Source organism: Triticum urartu, chromosome 7 (assembly GCF_003073215.2).
Source record: "Triticum urartu cultivar G1812 chromosome 7, Tu2.1, whole genome shotgun sequence".
NCBI lineage: Eukaryota > Viridiplantae > Streptophyta > Magnoliopsida > Poales > Poaceae > Triticum > Triticum urartu.
In genome coordinates this window covers 558,443,452-558,463,485 of record NC_053028.1, presented here as the reverse complement: position 1 = coordinate 558,463,485, position 20,034 = coordinate 558,443,452, and the positions used below count along the sequence as shown (strand labels likewise).

Genomic DNA, 20,034 nt, shown 5'->3' with positions numbered 1-20,034 from the left:
AAGCCGATCGAGCCCCCATGCGAGATGTAGTCAGCCGGTGTTGGGTTACCTCTCGATGAACAGTGCATGTTGCTGTCGCGCACGCGATACACGTAGACAAGAGTCGAGACGCGTCGATCGAGACGGTTGGTTGGCTGTGGATGAACAGTTCCCGTTGCGGCCGCCCGCTCGTACACCTCTCCCTAGCCAGTTGGGGTTTGATGAACATGACCCCGTGGTAGTAGTCGGTTGCCGTTGGAACAGGACCCCGAGGAGGCCGTGCCGCGGTACGCCACACCCTAGTCGATTGGGGGTGGATGAAAAGGACCCCATGGAGGCTGGAGAGGAAGTTGACGGTGGATGAACAGTGGACAGTGAAGATGCGCGGTAGGAAGATGACGGTAGATGAATAGTGGTTCGTGGAGTCCCATTTTGTGGTACGCCACACCCCTCCCGATGAACAGGACCCCGTTTTGACCGTAGGCAGTTGGTGAGAAGTCTGTTTCCTCCATTTTGCGGTATGTGAAACCCCTGCCAGTCGACATGACCCCGTTTAGACCGTAGGCAGTCGAAGAGAACTTCGTTTTGTCCGTTTTGCGATACACCAGACCCCGAGCTGGTGGAGGGTCGATGAACAGGACCCCATTTTGGTTGTTCCGTCCAAGCCGATGGCTCCCGGTGAACAAGACGCATTCTCACCCAATCACTTGGCTCCCGATGAACACGACGTTGTTTCCTCTGTTCCGACCCAGCCGATTGGTTGTCGATGAATAAGACGTCGTTGCTGTACACGTTCGAGACCCCGCTCATATGTATGTACATGGTCGTGTTTTTGCAGTGTGGTTGTACGTATTTGTACATGATTTAGGCAGGACTGACTGAACTGCTACCGCTCCTTACTTGGCCACGTTCATCGTGGCAGAGAGACCGATCGACCGGTATGTATGTACACGTTAGCGACCAAACAGATAACGTTACATACGCTTCAACCTGGTGGATCTCAACTGTCATGGGGAATAAGGAGGCACTTCCTTCCGTGTGAAGATATAGCTGGTTGGTCCCGTCTGTCATGGGGAGGATTCGATTTTTGTCGCGTAATAAGGAGGCACTTCCTTGTGTGCAAAGATGTGGCTGGTGGGTCCCAGCTGTCAGGGAGAGGAAACTTTTTTCCACACAATAAGGAGGCACTTCCTTGCATGCAACCGTGGACCATGGATCTTGTAGGTCATTCACCTAGTTGCATATCTAGACAACCTATTTGTTGCTAAATCTAATTTGTTAAGAAAATCTAAAAATTGGTAGTTTCCTATTCATCATATCAATCCTTTCAACCACTTCAAGTCCTCTTCCCCGCTCTCCAAACACAACCTATTCTGGCGCCGCTTCCGGATGAAGACTCGGTGAAATAGACATGTTTGTGAAGATGCAGACTATCTGCACCTGGACAGAAAGACCCTATGAAGCTTCACTGTTCCCTGGGATTGGCTTTGGGCCTTTCCTGCGCAGCTTAGGTGGAACACAAAGAAGGCCCCCTTCCCGGGGAGGGGGGGCAGAGCCATCAGTGAGATACCACTCTGGAAGAGCTCGGATTCTAACCTTGTGTCAGACTCGCAGCTCGTCTCGTCGCTACCTTATCCTATTTCCATACTTTTGTCGCTCCATCCCCGTATGGGTGGAGAACCCGTCGCTATCTCGGCTATGATACCGGAGGCTCTAGGGAAGTCGGAGGAGAGAGCACTCATCTTGGGGTGGGCTTACTACTTATATGCTTTCAGCAGTTATCCTCTCTTCCCCGCAAAAAAAAGTAGTTATCCTCTCTAAACTTAGCGGATACTATGATAGCGATAGCATTTGCCAATTCGGCAGTTCGATCTATGATTTCACATTCATGGACGTTGATAAGATCCTTCCATTTAGTAGCACCTTAGGATGGCATAGCCTTAACGTTAATGGCGAGGTTCAAAAGAGGAAAGGCTTGCGGTGGATACCTAGGCACCCAGAGACGAGGAAGGGCGTAGCAAGCGACAAAATGCTTCGGGGAGTTGAAAATAAGCATAGATCCGGAGATTCCCAAATAGGTCAACCTTTTAAACTGCCTGCTGAATCCATGAGCAGACAAGAGACAACCTGACGAACTGAAACATCTTAGTAGCCAGAGGAAATTCCATCCTTACTGGATCAATTCTCTATACCACTTTGCAATGAAAAGAGGAATGTTTGTTATGGTAAAACTTCATTTAAAACGATGTGGTAGAAAGCAACGTGCGGCTTGAAGGACATGATCAATTGTGGATTTTGATATCCATCATTTTCCATAGACATGTGTTCAATCATATTCGGGAGGGGTGGTGGCGTACGATGATTATTTCGTAAGCAAGGGGGATGCCCTGGGAAAGGTTGGCTTCTCGATGGTGTGGAGCATGCTTTTGGTGTTTTTTAATCTCGATGGAACATCGCTCGGTATCCTAGAACAACACTAAGAAGTTGTGATAGATGATGACTACTTGCATGATTATGCACAACATGATCGTGGAGGTTGAACATGAGGACGAATTCTTTGATCAGGGGTTTCAATTTCAGGGTGAAAATATATGCCTAAGCATGATGGAGCGAAACGTTTGCACAATTCATCCAATTTCATCAAAATATGTGATTGAGCAACTCACATTCAACTACAAAATGATTTGGTTGAGCATATATAGGCTCACTCACTCTTTTCTTTCAAATATATTTGTGACAATTTAAATTTTGTTTGGTTTGTAAATTATGAGATTTTATTTGGTTGTAGAACTATGATATTTATATTTGGTTGAATTGTGCGAACTTTCGGCAATGTTTTTGGTATGTATGAAAAAAGTGCATAAATATGACCACATGGCAGCCACACGGACAAAACTACATTAGCGCACTCGGCAACCACCCAAACATGGACAGGACGGACGCCCCCCGAAACGGACAAAATCCACGTCCATGTCCGTTTGCGTCGTTCAAGTTGCCATTACTACTTGCCAAAGTGCAAAGAATTGAGCCAAACGTTGCGCCGTCAGGCCAGGCCCGCCCCATGTCTAAGATCCAAGCCAAGGAGGAAAGTGCGACACTGGTGGTGGTGATAGTTACTAGTGGCGGATATTTTGTAGGGCCCACCACTCCTGTGCTTTTTTCTTGCCATTATATTTAGTAAACAAAATCTAGTGCCCCCCGTGCCCCACCACATAACTCTGTAAACACACAGAGAGAAAACTCAAATACGTACGTACGTCGAGTTTTCAGTTTTTGAATTTAAAGTGAACATAAATGAAGAGAACAAGATGAAACTTGGCATGATGTCATGATACACCTCATGGACAGGGTCAATGTACATACATTTAGTTGTGCCCGGATGAACACCACACGGACAAGATGGCATCCCAATCACTAGCTGGGCATGGTTCCTCTCAATCTGTTAGCGATGTGGAGGAGGTGATCTATGTTAGTTTGCGGGTAGTGCTGCAGCAGCTGGATATTGGCGGTGAAATCTCCAACCAGGAGCCGCTTCCGGACAAGGATGAGCATAGCACAGCATATCCTCAGCAACGTGTCCTGTACAAGAACATACGAGGCATTAGAAAGACCACGCATCTTGCTTGGAGGTTTATTCACGAGGCCACATACCGGAGGACCTTCGGGATCGCCCAACATGGCATCCCAGATGTGAATACACACATTGAAGCTGAACTCCATTGTCAACAGTAATGTAATCCATCTAAATGCATAGTATTGCGGGTACACCTGTAATTTCAACATTCAATTGTTGATAATAAATTATATCAAAAATGAAGATGGTGACATACTAGAGAAAAGTTATAGCCATTTCAAGTTAAACACTTCAACAACAAAGGAATAGTATATCTTTATATTTCAAAAAAAAAACTATGTCCCCGCCATAATATGTCCATATGGAGGCCTGTGCAGCTTAAGATTATTAGCTCATTTTCAAGCCTAGCATTAGCTCATCTTCTTAATTTTTGTTGAAACAGTCATACTTATGCACATTTAGACCCCGCAACAACAGTAGATCTTACGCTTCATGAACTTCTGGTGTGCTATTCACACCACCACACCTCTATGAAACTCAAAAAGCTCCTAAACCAGCATAAAATGTCCATATATAAACACAAGTGCAGTTTCAAATTATTAGCTCATCTGTATTAGTTATTATTAATAATGCTTTCATAGTTTTAACCATTGACTGGATTATACTTATGATTAGCTTTGTTTGTGATGCTGTTTTTGTTTCAATGGGAGTAAGTCATAGGATATATGTGTATTTGTTTGTTTGCTAAATAAACAATCTCGGCTGCAGTCATCTCTTTGTTTTTATTAAGTTTTAGACTCGAGATTAAAACTATACTTAATTTTCTAAAAGGCAGGTTCTATAGGACGGCGATTCGACCTGTGATATTGCATGGCGCAGAATGTTGGCCAACTAAAAGGCAACATGTCCAACAGTTAGGTGTAGCAGAGATGTCTACTCTATGTACATTTCTTCTTAATGCAATGACACGCAGCTCACCAGCGTATTCCAGAAAGAAAAAGGAATACTTGTAGTGTTTTACTGAGAACAAGTCGCGGAGCACAAAACATGGATAAGATATGGTACACAGTGAAGCATCTAGATTCAACTACTGATGTAAAAATTAGAGCATAACATGACAGATGTTTCCCCGGTGCAGCTGCAGGTGCGCTTCATCAGCATTATACACTTGATTTTCCAGACAGTACATAAATCAGTGCTGTATTACTTGCCAACATAAATCTAATATTAAATATGACCTACCTTTGTAATGACCTCCATATGACGCCATAGCTCTTCGTCATGTTTCTTTAAGAGTTGAGACAACTTTGAAAGTATAGACCGAATACCCACCCGGCTGTTGTCAAGATGTTTACAATAGTTGTTTTTAAAGCCACTAATCAATTCAACAAAGCAAAAGAAAGTGTCTGCTTCAGCTGAAGTCTGCAATTCCAGTAGAGGGATAATCGAGTTAATGAACAGTATTAGAAGGTGAAACCACTGATCAAATAGAACAATTGTGAAGCACCATACAACACAGATTTTTTTAACCCAGATTGAGAAAAATGTTCTACATAACTCTTCATCATTGCCACTGCTTTAGAAACCAAAGACACAAAGGATGGTTGCTTTACAGCTTTAGCCTGGGTGTGGAAGAAGAACCTTACCGAGTTACTTGTGTCAAGGTCGTTCTTCAATACGTAAAATAGAGGTGCCAAAACTTCATTCAACCCTTGCACATATCTTACACTAGGGTATAATCTTGAAAATATAATGAGAATACGCCTTAGTGATTCCTGAAAGGGATATAAATGGAAAGTTTAAGTGATACACTAATATTTCTATAGCAGATAACAGTTAGAACATTTTAAGAGCTGGGCGAGAAAACCTGGTTAGACTTGGCAGAAAAAAATGACTTGTCTGGATGTGTTCGCTTCACATCTCGGTCTATCTGCTCCAGGATCTCTGATTCCTGGATAACATGTATATTCTCAGACGAACTGTTCAATTATAAGACAAAACCATATTTTGCAAGTCATGTTTAGGTCGAACATGACCTCTTCACTGGATTTGAAATGTACGAGCAGCTAAATAAACTCAAGGGGAGTATGAACATGTGTACATCAGAAGAACCAAACTTTTGTATCCACTGTCAACGAGGTGAAAAGAGTATTCCCTACATGGGAACCCGCTTAGTCCTATGTGGCATCTACATGGCAGATTGAGTCAAGCGGGGTCAACATAAGTCCACAAAACTAGTCATGGAAACAAGTCAAATGGAGAGGAAAATAAAAAAGACAAAGTCAAGAGGGAGGCCCACTAAGAAAGAAGCCCACAATGGGCAGGGATGAGAGAGCTTGTCCCCCATGGACCATGAACCACCCACCATCCCTAGTCCATCATGGACTAGTAGATGAACATATACCTCTACTGCCCTTACACTCCAATCTCCCCCTAGAGGGGGGGGGGGGGATGGTCATTTGTCAAGACTCCTGATCGTAGCCCATATAAGAGCTAAGTAGACATGTGCCATCATTCACTCTCACTTGAATCAACTCAAGGGGAGAAACACGGATGAGGATATCCCAAATTATGTGCTTAATGCTGCACAATCAACTCAACTAGGACAAATTACAAGAGCAGCAATTCCAAGGGCTCGAGCTAAACAAATACAAGATGGGCCAAATACAATAAATAAATACAAGATGGACCAAATACAATCACATGTGAATCTGATCCTACTTGCGTCGCCACCTATCTTCCAGAGAACTGGTTACGACCTAACGCATCCACACATTGTACTATCATGTTCGATGATTGTGATGAAACCAAGGCCAAGAAGATGACGAGTACCAAGATGAATGCTGAGAAGCTCTCTCTTGAGGAAGACGGTAAAACTGGGTGACGCAAAGAAGCTCTATGTTGTCATGGCCGAAGAGCTCATTCTTGAGGGAAGGCATTGTCATGCGTGATAATAATGATAATAGTCGTCTCAGGACTAAATCTGAAGTGGCTTTTGCAATGGGCTTGGCTCAATTCATGCGGTTGTGAAGAGACTATAAATAGGAGGCAGCCTCTTTTTCTTGTTAGGCTTGATTGGAGAAGAAACTAGTAGAGCTTTGCTCCTATTTTAGGGTTTGAGCTTCTAAGCCATTCATAGGATTGAGAGATCCCCACCACCATACTTGTTGCGTTTCCTTGGGTTTTGTAAAATCAAAAAGCGTTACTTCAAGTGTAAATCAAGATGTCTATCAAGTGTTTTGTTGGCTGAGTTCATTGTCAAAGGCTGTCAGGATTCCTGCGTGTTGTTAAAACTTGGTTCATTAGGCAAAGCAAGTTATCCTTTCCTAGAAGATCAGGCCAAATCCGATAGCCTCGCATCAAGCACTCCCCCTTGTCAAGACGTATTTGTATTAAGATCTGCTTACTTGTACTACAAGCCTTTTGTACTATATATTTGCCCTTTGGTATGCAACACTCATAAGTTGCTCCTTTAACATGGCATCATGAGCCCAAGTTTAGGGTTCTTCCTCTCCTGGTGTCGCAACTCACGCTCCAATCGATTATTTTTCTGTCTCTACCTCACTCCATTAATTAGATCAATTCTCCCCATCAGTGATCGGTCTCGTCTTCCTTCTTGGCCGATTTTTTTTCGATCTCTTCTCATCTCTATCAATTCCATCTTTCACTCAAAGCTGACGTTCGCTGGCCGCCTTGTTTCTTTCCAGATTGAAGCTCGTGTCAATCTCTAGATCAATTTCTCCCGTTCGTTGCTTTCCAAATCGAAGCTCGTGTCGATCTCTAGATCAATTTCTCCCATTCGTTGTTGTTGTTCCTCATGATAGCCGCCGCTTCCAAGTCTGGAACCAAGGACGCCAGATCAACATGGATCAGTCTTTTCCAGATTGAGAGCTCCTCCTTCCGGACCAAGAACGCCCACCTCTGCGTGGTCGTGGGCCGGCTCTATAAAGCCATTCTCCTTACCCGATTGGATCGCTTCCTGCCTCCCACGATTGGATCATGCATATGCAACGACGCACCCACAACTTCCTCGTCATCGACGCTGACCACCCCGTACTCGATGCCTCCATATCGTTCTCCCCAAGCATCATCATCCTCACCCTCCCTGTACTCGAGCCTCCATATCGTTCTCCCCAAGCATCGTTATCCTCACCCTCGCTTGCATAGGATTGGGCGCACCCGTCCCGCACGGTCTCGTTAACCTCGAGAGCGCACGTCTTGCCCCCAAGCTCAATGCGCCTGCCGACTCTCCGTCTCCTCTTAGTCGGCACTACTTCCCAAGCCACCATAGACTGCCTCCTAATCAGCCCAAAAGTGAGGCGGAAAAAAGGCGGGGATCATCAATGCACGGATCGTCTCAAGAAGGTGACGATGCTTGCGCTCAACAACAATATTTTGAGCATGAGCACCAGGGCAAAAGAAGTGAGTAAAGGGGCCCTGCTCAGCAAGGAATCTGCATGGCAACCATGAGACATACTCACAGCAGAATCAGCTTGGTGGGCAGAAGACCAAAATCAATCAGGAGGACCAGGAGCACAAGTTAGTTGCACATGCAGGAGATGCAAAAAACGTAGGGCTCTAATACCATATTAAGGAATATGCAATTTGTATTCCCATAGGGGTATAGGCCAATATATATACACGTAGGGTGCAGGAAATATGCAGAAAGCCACTTATACAACGGAAAAAAATAAGGCTACAGGGCGCTATATTATAACCAATAGTAGTGTTCACTTGCTATTGCACATGCATGTTTATCTATGTTACTTTGTTATCTTGCGTACATTCCATGGACTCACTTGGCTTGATTATTTTGGCCACATGTAGGTGACGATCTGTCTTCAAATAAGTGAGAAGAGCATGAGTTCGTGAGCTAGATCCTAGCCCTGCTAGTTCCTTGTGGAGTGGAGCCGCACAGAGAGATCATGCTACATTTAATTTGTTATCTTCCGTTGCCAACTATTAAACCGTATTGCCATTATGGTAATGTTGTACAAATCATACCATAAAGACCATGTAAACTCGCATTTGTATTTATGGTTTATGAATATGATGCCAAGTTTAGTGATAACCCTGGGCTAGTGTGAGTTACACAGAGGGCATCCGGTCATTATGATCAAGGACATCACACCATAACATCTACTTTCTATCATCCTGCAAGAAATTTTTGCAAGGGCACATAAGAAAATCATTTGTGCCTAACACACAACTCCATTTCTAGAGGCCACACGCGCCATGGGACTTTAATACACAACCCACAAACTAACTGAAATTGCACCCAATATGGAAAGAACAATAAGATCAAGTTCGTGAAAATTATGATATTGCGATAGCATGTATCGTGGCGAACGTCTAGAGACTACAAGGCATGCATCACTCACCATATGAGTCGCTAACAACATTTTCAATTCCACAGTCATGGCAGGCAGGGGCGGAGCCAGCGTAATAGCGTTGGGTTCAATTGAACCCAACGATTTTTCCTGGCTGAGTATATGTACACGTATACATACTTGCATGAACCCAGTGGAAAATAGGGGCTGAACCCATCAAACTTAGAATGCAACGCAAGCCGCCCAAAAGCCCGTAAAGTGAACTCCATCCGTGCCAGCCTGCCAGGCAAGTTCGGGGCTTCGTGACCCTTCTAGGTATTCCTATTCTCCTGTAGACATGTACGTGCACACAGGCAGCCGTCAGCAGCATGATCTTTCGCCGTTCGCTTCGTCGACTCTCTCCCGATCTCCTCGCCAGCGACGAGCCCCGCCGACAAGGGTAGGTCTGGGCGGCAACCTTGCCGCCTAATATAAACCAAAAATTCAAGGTACCGAGTCGCATCGTCATATCTCCTCTCCGTTAAACATGGTGTGGTTTTCTAATTGTTATTCCCCGTATTTTGATTGATCCAGGCTATGGGATAGTATTTTTCAGATATAGAGGTCATCCATTAGAGGTAGGCAAAGTGCACCAAATACCACGCCAAGTAGTCTTCTGAAGCCTTCTATACAAAGAGGAATTAATTAAGACAAGTTGCCTTATGATCTGACTTATAGGAAGAAAATTTTGGAGTACACGAGAAATTCCAAGGAACAAGATGAGATATATTTATAACTATATAAGGGGCCTCAAATGTTACCGCTTTTGGATTATCCACAAAGAGAAATTGGAGATACTAAACTTAGATTTAGTCCAAACTAATGATGCGGACAAATAAGATATTACTTTTTCTCTGGGCTATCAACTTCTAAAGCTAGTACTAATACTATTTGTTGTCACAACATCTGTGGATGGATGCTTTTCAGCTATGAATGCTGTGAAGAAAAAATTGCACAATAAAATGGATTTGGCTCATCAGTGATTGTTTAATTTGCTATGCGGAGAAAGATATGTTTTCTGCCACTAGTAATGATCTGGTGTTTGATCCTTTTAAGTAGATGAAAATCAAAAGCGGGACTCTAAAATGTGATTTACTTTACAACTTCTTTCGCTTGATAATACTTGTTTTTAAACTTCTCAAATTAACTTATCATCTTTTCAATGTTTTTAGGAAGATGAGAAGCTACAACTAGAGTTGCAAACTATTTTCGGTATTACTCTATTTATAATATGTAAGGAACTCAATTTATAATTTCATCCGACGGGTATGTCTTGCACTCTTCAGCTTTCAATGTAACACAATTTGTGATAAGTAATAGCATATGTATGTTATTTTTTAGTGCTATACTCTTGCTTAAACTTGTGTCAAATTAGACATTACACTTAATTATACCATACCAAATCTTTATAATGAGTTAATGAGTGAACCCAATGGCAAAATTTTCTGCCTCCGCCCCTGATGGCAGGAAATCACCAAAAGTTCTTATTGGTCTTAGGCTACCTTAAAGATCCAATCAAGTGGACCTTGAGCATGACAAGCATAATTTCTACTGAAATTTGCAACATCAGCTAAAGATTCTTACGAGAAAAAACACACTCACAAATGCAAACATTGATAAAACTCAAAGAGAACAGGAAACAAATCTCATATGTAACATACTGTTGATATTTCAGCTACATCAGCACAATCCGTGACCAAACAGACTTTTAGGTGTATCAGGAGACTAGCTGGTTACCACTGGTTTTCCAAACCAAGCATATTAACTCTAGTTTTTGCTTACATAGCATAAGACCACAACTCCCACATAATAAGCTAATGATAATATGTAGTACCTGGAAGTATTGATTCCACAAGCTAGATTTACCAAAGCTCAAAGGATGCTCTTCATTAGTTACTTCTGACCTTGGGAGCAAGCCATTCCTTTCACCAGTTAATTCTTTCTTTCTTGACAGCTTTGATTCCTCGATTCTACGTAATTTTTCTGACTGCAAGAAAAGACACCATTAGCACTTCCATATATAACACATTAAAGTATCTAAAAAGTAAAAATCTGCAGAATTTTCGTGGAGTTAACTGTAACTATCAAAATCTGCCACCCCACAAAACGTACCGAATCACCCGACCTCACCCCGACACTCAGAAACACAGCGGGGCAGTCACGAGCTGACCCCATGATCCTAACCGACACCCTGTCCTTGCGCCGCTCCACCGCTACCACACATTGCCTTCCTAGCTCGCTGCACCGACCTCCATCCCACCCCACCCCCCTCCTCCCTAACCGGTTACCACAACCTTCTCCCTCGAAAGAGCAACGTGGGCACAAGCTACTCTCAGCGTCGCAACAGTGTGACCAGGCAGCCACGAATGTGCAACACTAGGCTCAACCAACACAACCAACAGTGTGACCAGGCAGCCACGAATGTGCAACACTAGGCTCACCCAACACAATGAGCACCATGTGACATCGTACCTGGTGGTGACCGTGTGACCAGACAACCATGCCGCCACGCGGGACCGTGCGAGCAAGACGGTAACGACGAGCTGTGCAGGATTCCCGAAGGCCTAATTGTAATTTAGTTCACACTATTGGGGTATAGTTTCTGGTAATGTTGTGGACACATTTATGTTCTTTACTACTGGGGTGATTCTGATAAGAAGCAAAAGTCAAGGAGAAGGAAAGTTCTTTAAGAGCATCTTTAATAGATGATGTAGATGCAAAAATAGCTAACGTGTACATCTCCGAGGCCGAAAAACCCACCTCCAACAGATGATGTAGATGCAAAAAAATCACATCACCTCCTCTAGGAGATGTAGAATACAACACCTTGAGATGCAATTTGCATCTCCGCCTCCAGGAGATGTAAAACTGGCGATCGCACGCCAACCCAACTGCCTTCATTTTCATTCCGCCTGCCCGCCTCCGCCGCTGGCGATTTCTGTCCAAAATTGCCGCTGCCACCGCCCGCCCGACCATCTCCGACCCCGCAGCGACCCCACCCACCTATCCCCGCCGCCTACCTCATCGACGTAGCGACGGCCGCCGATTCGATTCGGAGATTCGCCGGAGCTCCAACTGCCGTAATGACGTCGACGCGTGGTCGTGGACGCGCTGGTGCTTCTGCTAGCCACGACCCGCCGCCGGAGCTTGTGGAGCCGCGCCACGCCGCCCGCCCGACGGCTGCCCACCTCAGTCGTTATCTTTGTTCTTCCGGTCGCGCGACGCCACCCGCCCGATGGCTGCCCACCTCAGTCGTTATCTTTGTTCTTCCGGTCACGCGACGCCGCCCGCCCGCGCGTGGAGCCGCTGCGGTGTTCAAGAAATGGAGTAGGTTGATACAACGGTGAGGAAAGGTGTTGATATCCTTTGTGTCCAAGAAATCAAATAGAGGGGACAAAAGGCGAAGGAGGTGGAGAATACCTGCTTCAAGCTATGGTACACGCGGACGACTGCAAACAGAAATGTAGGCACATTGATCAACAAGAGCCTCAAGTATGGAGTGATAGACGTCAAGAGGCGTGCAGACTAGATTATCCTAGTAAAGCTGGTAGTTGGGACTTAGTTCTCAATGTTATCAGCGCGTATGCCCTGCAAGTAGGCCACAATGAGAACACCAAGAGGGAGTTCTGGGAAGGCCTAGAGAACATGGTCAGGAGTGTACCTATTGGCGAGAAGCTCTTCATAGGAGACCTCAACGGCCACGTGGGTAGATCTAACATAGGTTATGAAGGGGTGCATGGGCGCTTCTGCTATGGCATCAAGAAGCAAGGAGAAGATGCCGTAAGCTTTGCTCTAGCCTACGACTGATCGTAGATAACACCCTCTTTAAAAAGAGAGAATCACACCTAGTGACTTTTACTAGTGGTCAACACTCTAGCCAGATTGATTTCATCCTCTCGAGAAGAGAAGATAGGCGTGCTTGCCTAGATTGTAAGGTGATACCTAGAGAGTGTTGTCCCTCAACATGAACTTGTGGTGGCTAATTTCCGCTTTCAAATTCATGTCCAGCGGGATAAACGTGCCAAAGTGGCTAGAATGAAGTGGTCGAAGCTTGGGGGAGGGGGTAGCTCAGGCGTTCAAGGAGAGGGTCATTAAGGAGGGCCCTTGGGAGGAAGAAGGTAATGCAGACAATATGTGGATGAAGATAGCGACTTGCATTCGTAAGGTGGCCTTAGTGGAGTTTGGAGTGTCCAAGGGAAGTAGACGCGAAGCTAGAGATACCTGGTAGTGGAACAATGATGTCTAGAAGGCTATTAAGGAGAAGGATTGTTCCAGAGGCCTTTACCTGGATAGGAGTGCAAACAACATAGAGAAGTACAAGGTGGTAAATAAGGCCACAAAGCGAGCTGTGAGTGAAACTCAATCGCTTTCCATACATTTTGTGAAGACGATGATAACAGAATGAGCGCTTGAGTTGGTCCACACTGACCTTTTGTCCCCAAGGCCACAATAACAGAATGAACGCTTGAGTTGGTCCACACTGACCTTTCTGGACTGATTACACCGGCGACCATGAGAGGCAACTTACTTCCTGATCGTCCATGGTCACTCCAAGTTCATGTGGCTCGAGGTGATCAAGACGAAGGACAAGGTGTTCGAGTCCTTCAAGAATATCACAACACTAGCAGATATTTGACTCTGGTTGCCAGCACATGGCATTTCAACCGAACGCGGTAGCGAGTTCAACTCAATCGCTTTCCATACATTTTGTGAAGATGACGACATCAAGCAATGCAAACCATCGCCCTAAACACCACAATAGAACGGCATCTTCGAGCAACGCAACCAAAGTGTGGTGGAGATACCACGTTGCTTGCTGAAAGGCATGGCAGTGTCCGCCATGTTCTATGGGAGGCAATGAAGGCATCGGTCTACCTACTCAATCACGCACCCATGCGCAGCATTGACGGCAAGACATCGTATGAGGCATGTCATAGGAGGAAGACAGTGGTGCACCATTTGCGCACATACGGGTGCATAGCTCGTGTGAAGCAGCTCGGCTTCAGCATCGACAAGCTTGCTAACAAATCAACAACGATGATCTTCGTCAGCTATGAAGAACGTGTTAAGGCGTATGGGGTCTTCGATCCAGCGACGAACAAAGTTCATGTGACCCACGACGTGGCATTTGAAGAATAGAAGTAGGATTGGTCGTCGCCGACAACTGGAGACGCACCGACACTGAACGAACAGTTCGCGGTCATCGAAATCGAAGAGTCAGGCGACAATGGCCATGCTCGAGAGTGCACAGTGACACCCAAGCTCTGGCATCGGCAACGCAGATATCCACCGTACTACAGTTGTGGAACACCACACCCATCTCTTCCAGAGATGAATGGGCCACCCCACCGAGCAACAACCACGACGGCCACAATCTTGATGAGACGTCCCGGCACTACCACGAGATGAAGCACACTTTCCCATAGTTGGATGCGGAGGAGGAGCATCATGGGCACTGCCTTGTCGCTGTTGAGAAACCTTCAAGCATCAACGAGGTGCTAACCACGGTTTGCTGGAGGCACAGCATGGATGCCGAGTTGGCGACAATCCGCGTCAACAGCACCAAGGGCCAAAAAAATCAGTGTTTTGGAAGCACAAAATAAAAAAATACAAACAACCAATTGCTTGCAAAAGGAGGCCGAAATCATTCCAAGTTGGCGGTAAGATGATGGTCTACCTCTAAAAAGGAAGACCACCTTTAGGTGTTAAAGGGAAGCTTAGGCTGCGAAGAAATGGGTATATCTTCCAAGCGAGATGATTGTAGTGCTTATATGATAGATGTTCCGATCGAGATGGGTATATCCAACACATTCAATCTTAGAGACTTGACTCTCTACCACCCAGAACAAGCACTCTATGAAGATAACTCGAGATCGAGTTCCAAACAATCATAGGACAATGATGGGGAACAACAAGGAAAAACATTAGAAGTCAAATTCATTTGACTTTTACACACTTGTACTCCTTTCTAGAGAAGTTGGTCCCCAAGTCATAAGTAATTGTATTTGTTTTCTGAACCTTTAAATAATGTTTTCTAGGGTGTCCCAGCTATGAGTATAAGCTAGACCTGAACTAATGTTTTTTAGGAACATCTAGCTATGAGTAGAAGTTGAGATGTGAAGGCTTTACAAAGCCTATAAATAGAGGCCCTCGCCTCTAGTGTGTAACTCTGGCTGACTACCCGCTACCTATAATAGAAGCTAGAGTTTTGTGTTCTAGGAGTTTCTGAACTCCTGCTACCATACCGGCCTATATTCGCCTCTAGAGGGATATTTAGTGGAGCGCGTTGAAGTAGTTCCTTCAACACTAGTGATGCACAATTTGTAGCGGCAAGGTGGAGTTGCTCCGCCACGACCTTGTGCTGCTTCAAAGCGCCAGCAGAAGGAAGTGGAGTGGCGCAGCCAAACGGTTTTTCAATCACTAACGATCGCGTGCGGAGCTGAATACCGGAGCAAAGAGCGGGAGTCAAAGAGTTAGGGAGAGATGCCAAACAAGCCCTAAGGCTGGAATGAATTATGAGTTGGTGGGCATATATATCATACTTAGAAATTCAGTTTTCCTTTAAACGGGTAAATCTAACATGCAATAGTCATCACTAACCACTTTTGGGTCATTTTGTGGCTGTATACTTGTAGGCACCACACAATAATGTATGTCTATGTCTTAACATCCATAAGAAAAGATGTTTCCTTCCTTGGTCAAAATCACGCTGACAAGTACCAGAGATCCATAGGGTAAATATATCTTCAGAACTGATAACTGAGATGGGCAATCATAACTTACAGGATTTAGAAGAAACTCATCTTTATATGCACTGTACTGACTTCGCTTCTTTTCTAGTTCATAAGGCCATAAAGAGCGTTCAGTTGGCAAATACCCCAAAAGAAGCTGCACACTATAAAGATACTCAGATAAGTTTCTTGTGCAGACAGGTAGCTGGATAACATAATTATTAGAAGCCTATCAGCATGTCCTATGTTGTACACTTTATAATTACATGCAAACCATAAAATGGCAATTTGCAAAATAACTGGGAAATTGTATTGATGCAGCATAGGAAAGTGGGGTCAGTTATCACTGCCATGCATGCTTAATCCATAGCAACCAGCTTTAGAAGAGCGATTTCAGGTGGGCACAGATGATTTTAACGTACATAAGAGGATGTAAATAAGACAAATATAACATGAGAGAGCAAAGTGTCACTGTTAAACAATATTAGCAAGAACCTTATCCAGTATAAAGTAAGGAAGTATGTAGATCACTGTAGAACACAAGTTATGTACTCCCTCCGTTCGGAATTACTTGTCGCAGAAATGAATGTATCTAGATGTATTTTAGTTCTAGATACATCCATTTCCAAGACAAGTAATTCCGAACGGAGGGAGTAGTAATAATCTCAGGATGTTAATAAGCTTCTAGCAGTCTAGCACAGTTGCACAATAGTACGCCTTACAGCATCTCAGCATCTAAACGAAGACGCATCTCTGATCTCTCCCACAGCATTAATGAGAAACCACTAAAAGTTGATTTACAGGAGCAACCAATCTACCTCCGTTTCCATGCCACCAACCTTTCACCTTATCACTAGACTGTAAAACGGGCAAACCCAAATTTCATCTGCTGTTTCCTGCCTAATTTTTTTCCAATGACTGGCAGGAGCACTGTTCTTTCTATTAGAAGAAGGAAGCGAAGTACAGTTAACAGTTATTTGCAGGGTGATAAGGCACCAAAAGGAGATTAGCTATAATTTTCTTGCTAGTTATACACACTAACACTGACATGGTTCTTATATTGATGATACAGGATGAGTAAGTATTGTCAGTCATGACTCCTTGCATGCTTAATCAACAGCAGCAAACTTTAGCACAACAATTTCAAGTGGAAACAAAAGATTTGCACGAACATAAGAGGACATAAATAAGACAAATAATACATGTGAGAGCCAAGTGTTCACTGTTAAAGAATATAAGTGAGAACTTTGTACAGCATCAAGTAGGGAAGAAAGTAGATCACAACACAAAGGGTTCTGTGCACATCCATGGCCGAATTGCAACAGTAGGGAACTAAGTAGATCACAACACAAAGGGTTCTGTGCACATCCGTGACAGAATTGCAACTACAGAATTAAAGTTGTGTAATAATCTCAGGATCGTAATGAGCTTACCCGCATAGCTGAACAATAGTATGCCTTACAGAATCTAAATGACGACACACCTCTTACGCGAAATTAACAAAAACCACTAAAAGTTGGTTTACAGGAGCAACCAGTCCCCAACCATTTACCTTAGGACTACAAACTGTAAAGCAGGGCAAACCTAAATTTCATGTACTGCTATTTTCTGGCTAATTATACACACTAGCAATAATGCCGTTGTTATCCTTCGTTTCTAAGCATCTCTGATAACTAAAGATTCATAGGTAGCCTTGTAAAGGTTTTCCACTTCTTACTCTATGCCTTTCGAAATTGGCTCATAAACCTCCGAATTTGCTAAAAATGACAGCTCCAAACAACCAAAATTTTGAACACCATAAATTGGGGAGAAAAAATGAAGCGGCAGCAGCATCAGAGATGAGTGAGGACCTTCCACACGAGCGGTCGTACGTCCGTGCCGCCGCCATCTGGCACGCCAAGGCAGGCGAGTCTCCGCAGCTCCCCCATGTTCACCACCTTCTTAGACAGCTGCATCAACGGACAAACACAATAAGGCAAAACGATTAGAACCCAAAGACAGATCAAACCTACGGGAACGGCAGGCCCCAAAACAGAAACAGAAACCCTCACACGCACCGCGGCCTTGAAGTCGGCAAGCAAGTGCGCCCGGAGAGCAGCGCCAGCGCCGTCCTCTTCTCGTATCTCTCCCCCGCGGCCAGCATAGGAATCGACCGCCTGCTCGCGCATCGGCGGCGGCGGAACGGAAGGAGACGGCTTGGGGGACGGGGCAGGTGGCGGGGAGAAGTCGGTGCCGAAGGGGTCGGCGGGGGTCGAGGCGAGCGGCGGGGTCGACCAGAGCGGGCTGTTCAGCCACTCCGGCACGGCCTTCGCCTTCTTCCGCATCGCTTCTCGAGTCATCTAGAAACCGCGGGGAGGACGGAGGTGCGAATAGAGGGGTTTGGGCTCGGGAGGTAGGTGGGGAAATTTGGGAAAGGTCAAGCCGCAATTTTCTCAAGCCGAAGAGTATGTTAGAGCATTTGTAGCACAGCAATCTCGGCGCAAAATCGATTTTGCGGACACTTTTTTCCGAAGTAGTACTCCCTTCATCCGGTCCTCGAAATGAATGAAATGAATATATCTATAACTAAAATAAGTTTAGATATAACTATTTTAAAAACAAATATTTTAGGACGGAGAGAGTAACTTGTAAAGTTAAAAATTTAAGATAAACATGTTCTCGCTACATTTTAGGTAGTCCGGACCTCACCGGAGTTCACACAGACACGCACACAAATCCTAGACGGAGTGCGGCGGCGGCTCACGGCTTCACGCCGAGGTGGTACTCAAACGCGGATTTGTAGTTGATGTACGTTAGCTCGTGCTCCGCGTCCATCTTCTTGAAGCGTGCGGCGGCGCCCTCCTAGCATGCGCGCCTCCTTCGTGGCGAATCGGGGACTTGCACCTTGAGGAGAGCCTTCATGGACGACTAGCGGGCATCGTATAGCTCGTCGAAGCGCCGCCACCCGCGGCTCCTTTCTTTACGGGAGAAGGCGTCATGCTGGCAAGCCTACTCACGGCGCCACGGCGTGGCCGCTGGAGCTGCCAGCCTCTGCGTCGTGCTAGTTGCATTTGCGCGGCGGCGACGGGCGGGGGCCACCATGTCCGTGGCCTTCTCCCGACATGGCTGCACTCGCCAGTGGTATGAAGAACGGTGGCGGGAAGAGTAGGAAAGCGACAAATATGATACGAGGCGGTAGGTATAGCGGCTGGAGGGGGCGGAGCGAGCCGCCCGAATATGGCAGACCTGTTTTGGCCCGAAAACGACCGGATACGCCATCCCACCCGCGAATATATGGGTCGGCGGGGGTAGTGCACCTCCTAGAGATGCTCTTAGAGCAACTCTACCTTGTCCGCCCCGCATAATTCCGGTCAATATAACGCGTGTACATTTTTTACGGCCCGAGCAGATTCACTATGTCTAGCCCACCCCGAAAGATTATACAAGCGACCCGCAAAACTGCCCTTCCGCCGCTATATCTACCGACCGCCAGCGTATCAGGTTTCGCATCTTGCATTTCCTCCGCCAGAATCCACCTCCTCCTTCGCCCCCCTTTCTATCTGATGGGTTTCGTAGTAATTTCAAAAAATTTCCTACGCTCACTCAAGATCATGTGATGCATAGCAACGAGAGGGGAGAGTGTTGTCTACGTACCCACGCAGACCGACTGCGGAAGCGTTGACGCAACGTAGAGGAAGTAGTCGTACGTCTTCACGATCCAACCGATCAAGCACCGAAACTACGACACCTCCGAGTTCGAGCACACGTTCAGCTCGATGACGATCCCCGGACTCCGATCCAGCAAAGTGTCGGGGAAGAGTTCCGTCAGCACGACGGCGTGGTGACGATCTCGATGTACTACAGCAGCAGGGCTTCGCCTAAACTCCGCTACAGTATTATCGAGGATTATGGTGGCTGGGGCACCGCACACGGCTAAGGAATAGATCACGTGGATCAACTTGTGTGTCCATGGGGTGCCCCTTGCCTCAGTATATAAAGGATGGAGGAGGAGGAGGCCGGCCAAGGCTTGGTGCGGCCAGGATGTGGAGTCCTACTAGGACTCCAAGTCCTAGTAGGAGTCCACCAAGAGGGGAGGAAGGGAGAAGGAAGTGGAGGAGAAGGAAAGGTGGCCGACCCCCTTTTCCCTAGTCCAATTCGGACTAGAGGGGAGGGGGGCGCAGCAGCCCCTTGGCCCTTTCTCCTCTTCCCACTAAAGCCCATCAAGGCCCATTGCTTCTCCCGTAACTACCCGGTACTCCGAAAAATACCCGAATCACTCGGAACCTTTCCGATGTCCGAATATAGTCGTCCAATATATCGATCTTTACGTCTCGACCATTTCAAGACTCCTCGTCATGTCCCCGATCTCATCCGGGACTCCGAACTCCTTTGGTACATCAAA

The 20,034-nt window shown here is 45.7% G+C and overlaps 1 protein-coding gene across 2 annotated transcripts; it reads right to left on the bottom strand.

The window, feature by feature from the left end:
• Positions 1-3,274: 3,274 nt before the first annotated feature.
• Positions 3,275-18,172, bottom strand: LOC125517968 (TBC1 domain family member 13-like). Of its 2 annotated transcripts, XM_048682929.1 has the most exons (9): positions 17,711-18,171; positions 17,504-17,602; positions 15,706-15,810; positions 10,757-10,909; positions 5,421-5,504; positions 5,200-5,328; positions 4,796-4,975; positions 3,631-3,747; positions 3,275-3,558 (listed from the first exon to the last, which is right to left on the bottom strand). In XM_048682929.1, exons 1-9 carry the CDS (start codon positions 17,990-17,992, stop codon positions 3,394-3,396), a joined length of 1,314 nt encoding a protein of 437 aa, XP_048538886.1. In that variant the 5' UTR covers positions 17,993-18,171; the 3' UTR covers positions 3,275-3,393. The 2 variants fall into 2 exon arrangements, with proteins under 2 accessions (XP_048538886.1, XP_048538887.1); XM_048682930.1 differs by lacking the exon at positions 15,706-15,810 and having other exon boundaries at positions 17,711-18,172.
• Between the last annotated feature and the right edge of the window lie 1,862 nt (positions 18,173-20,034).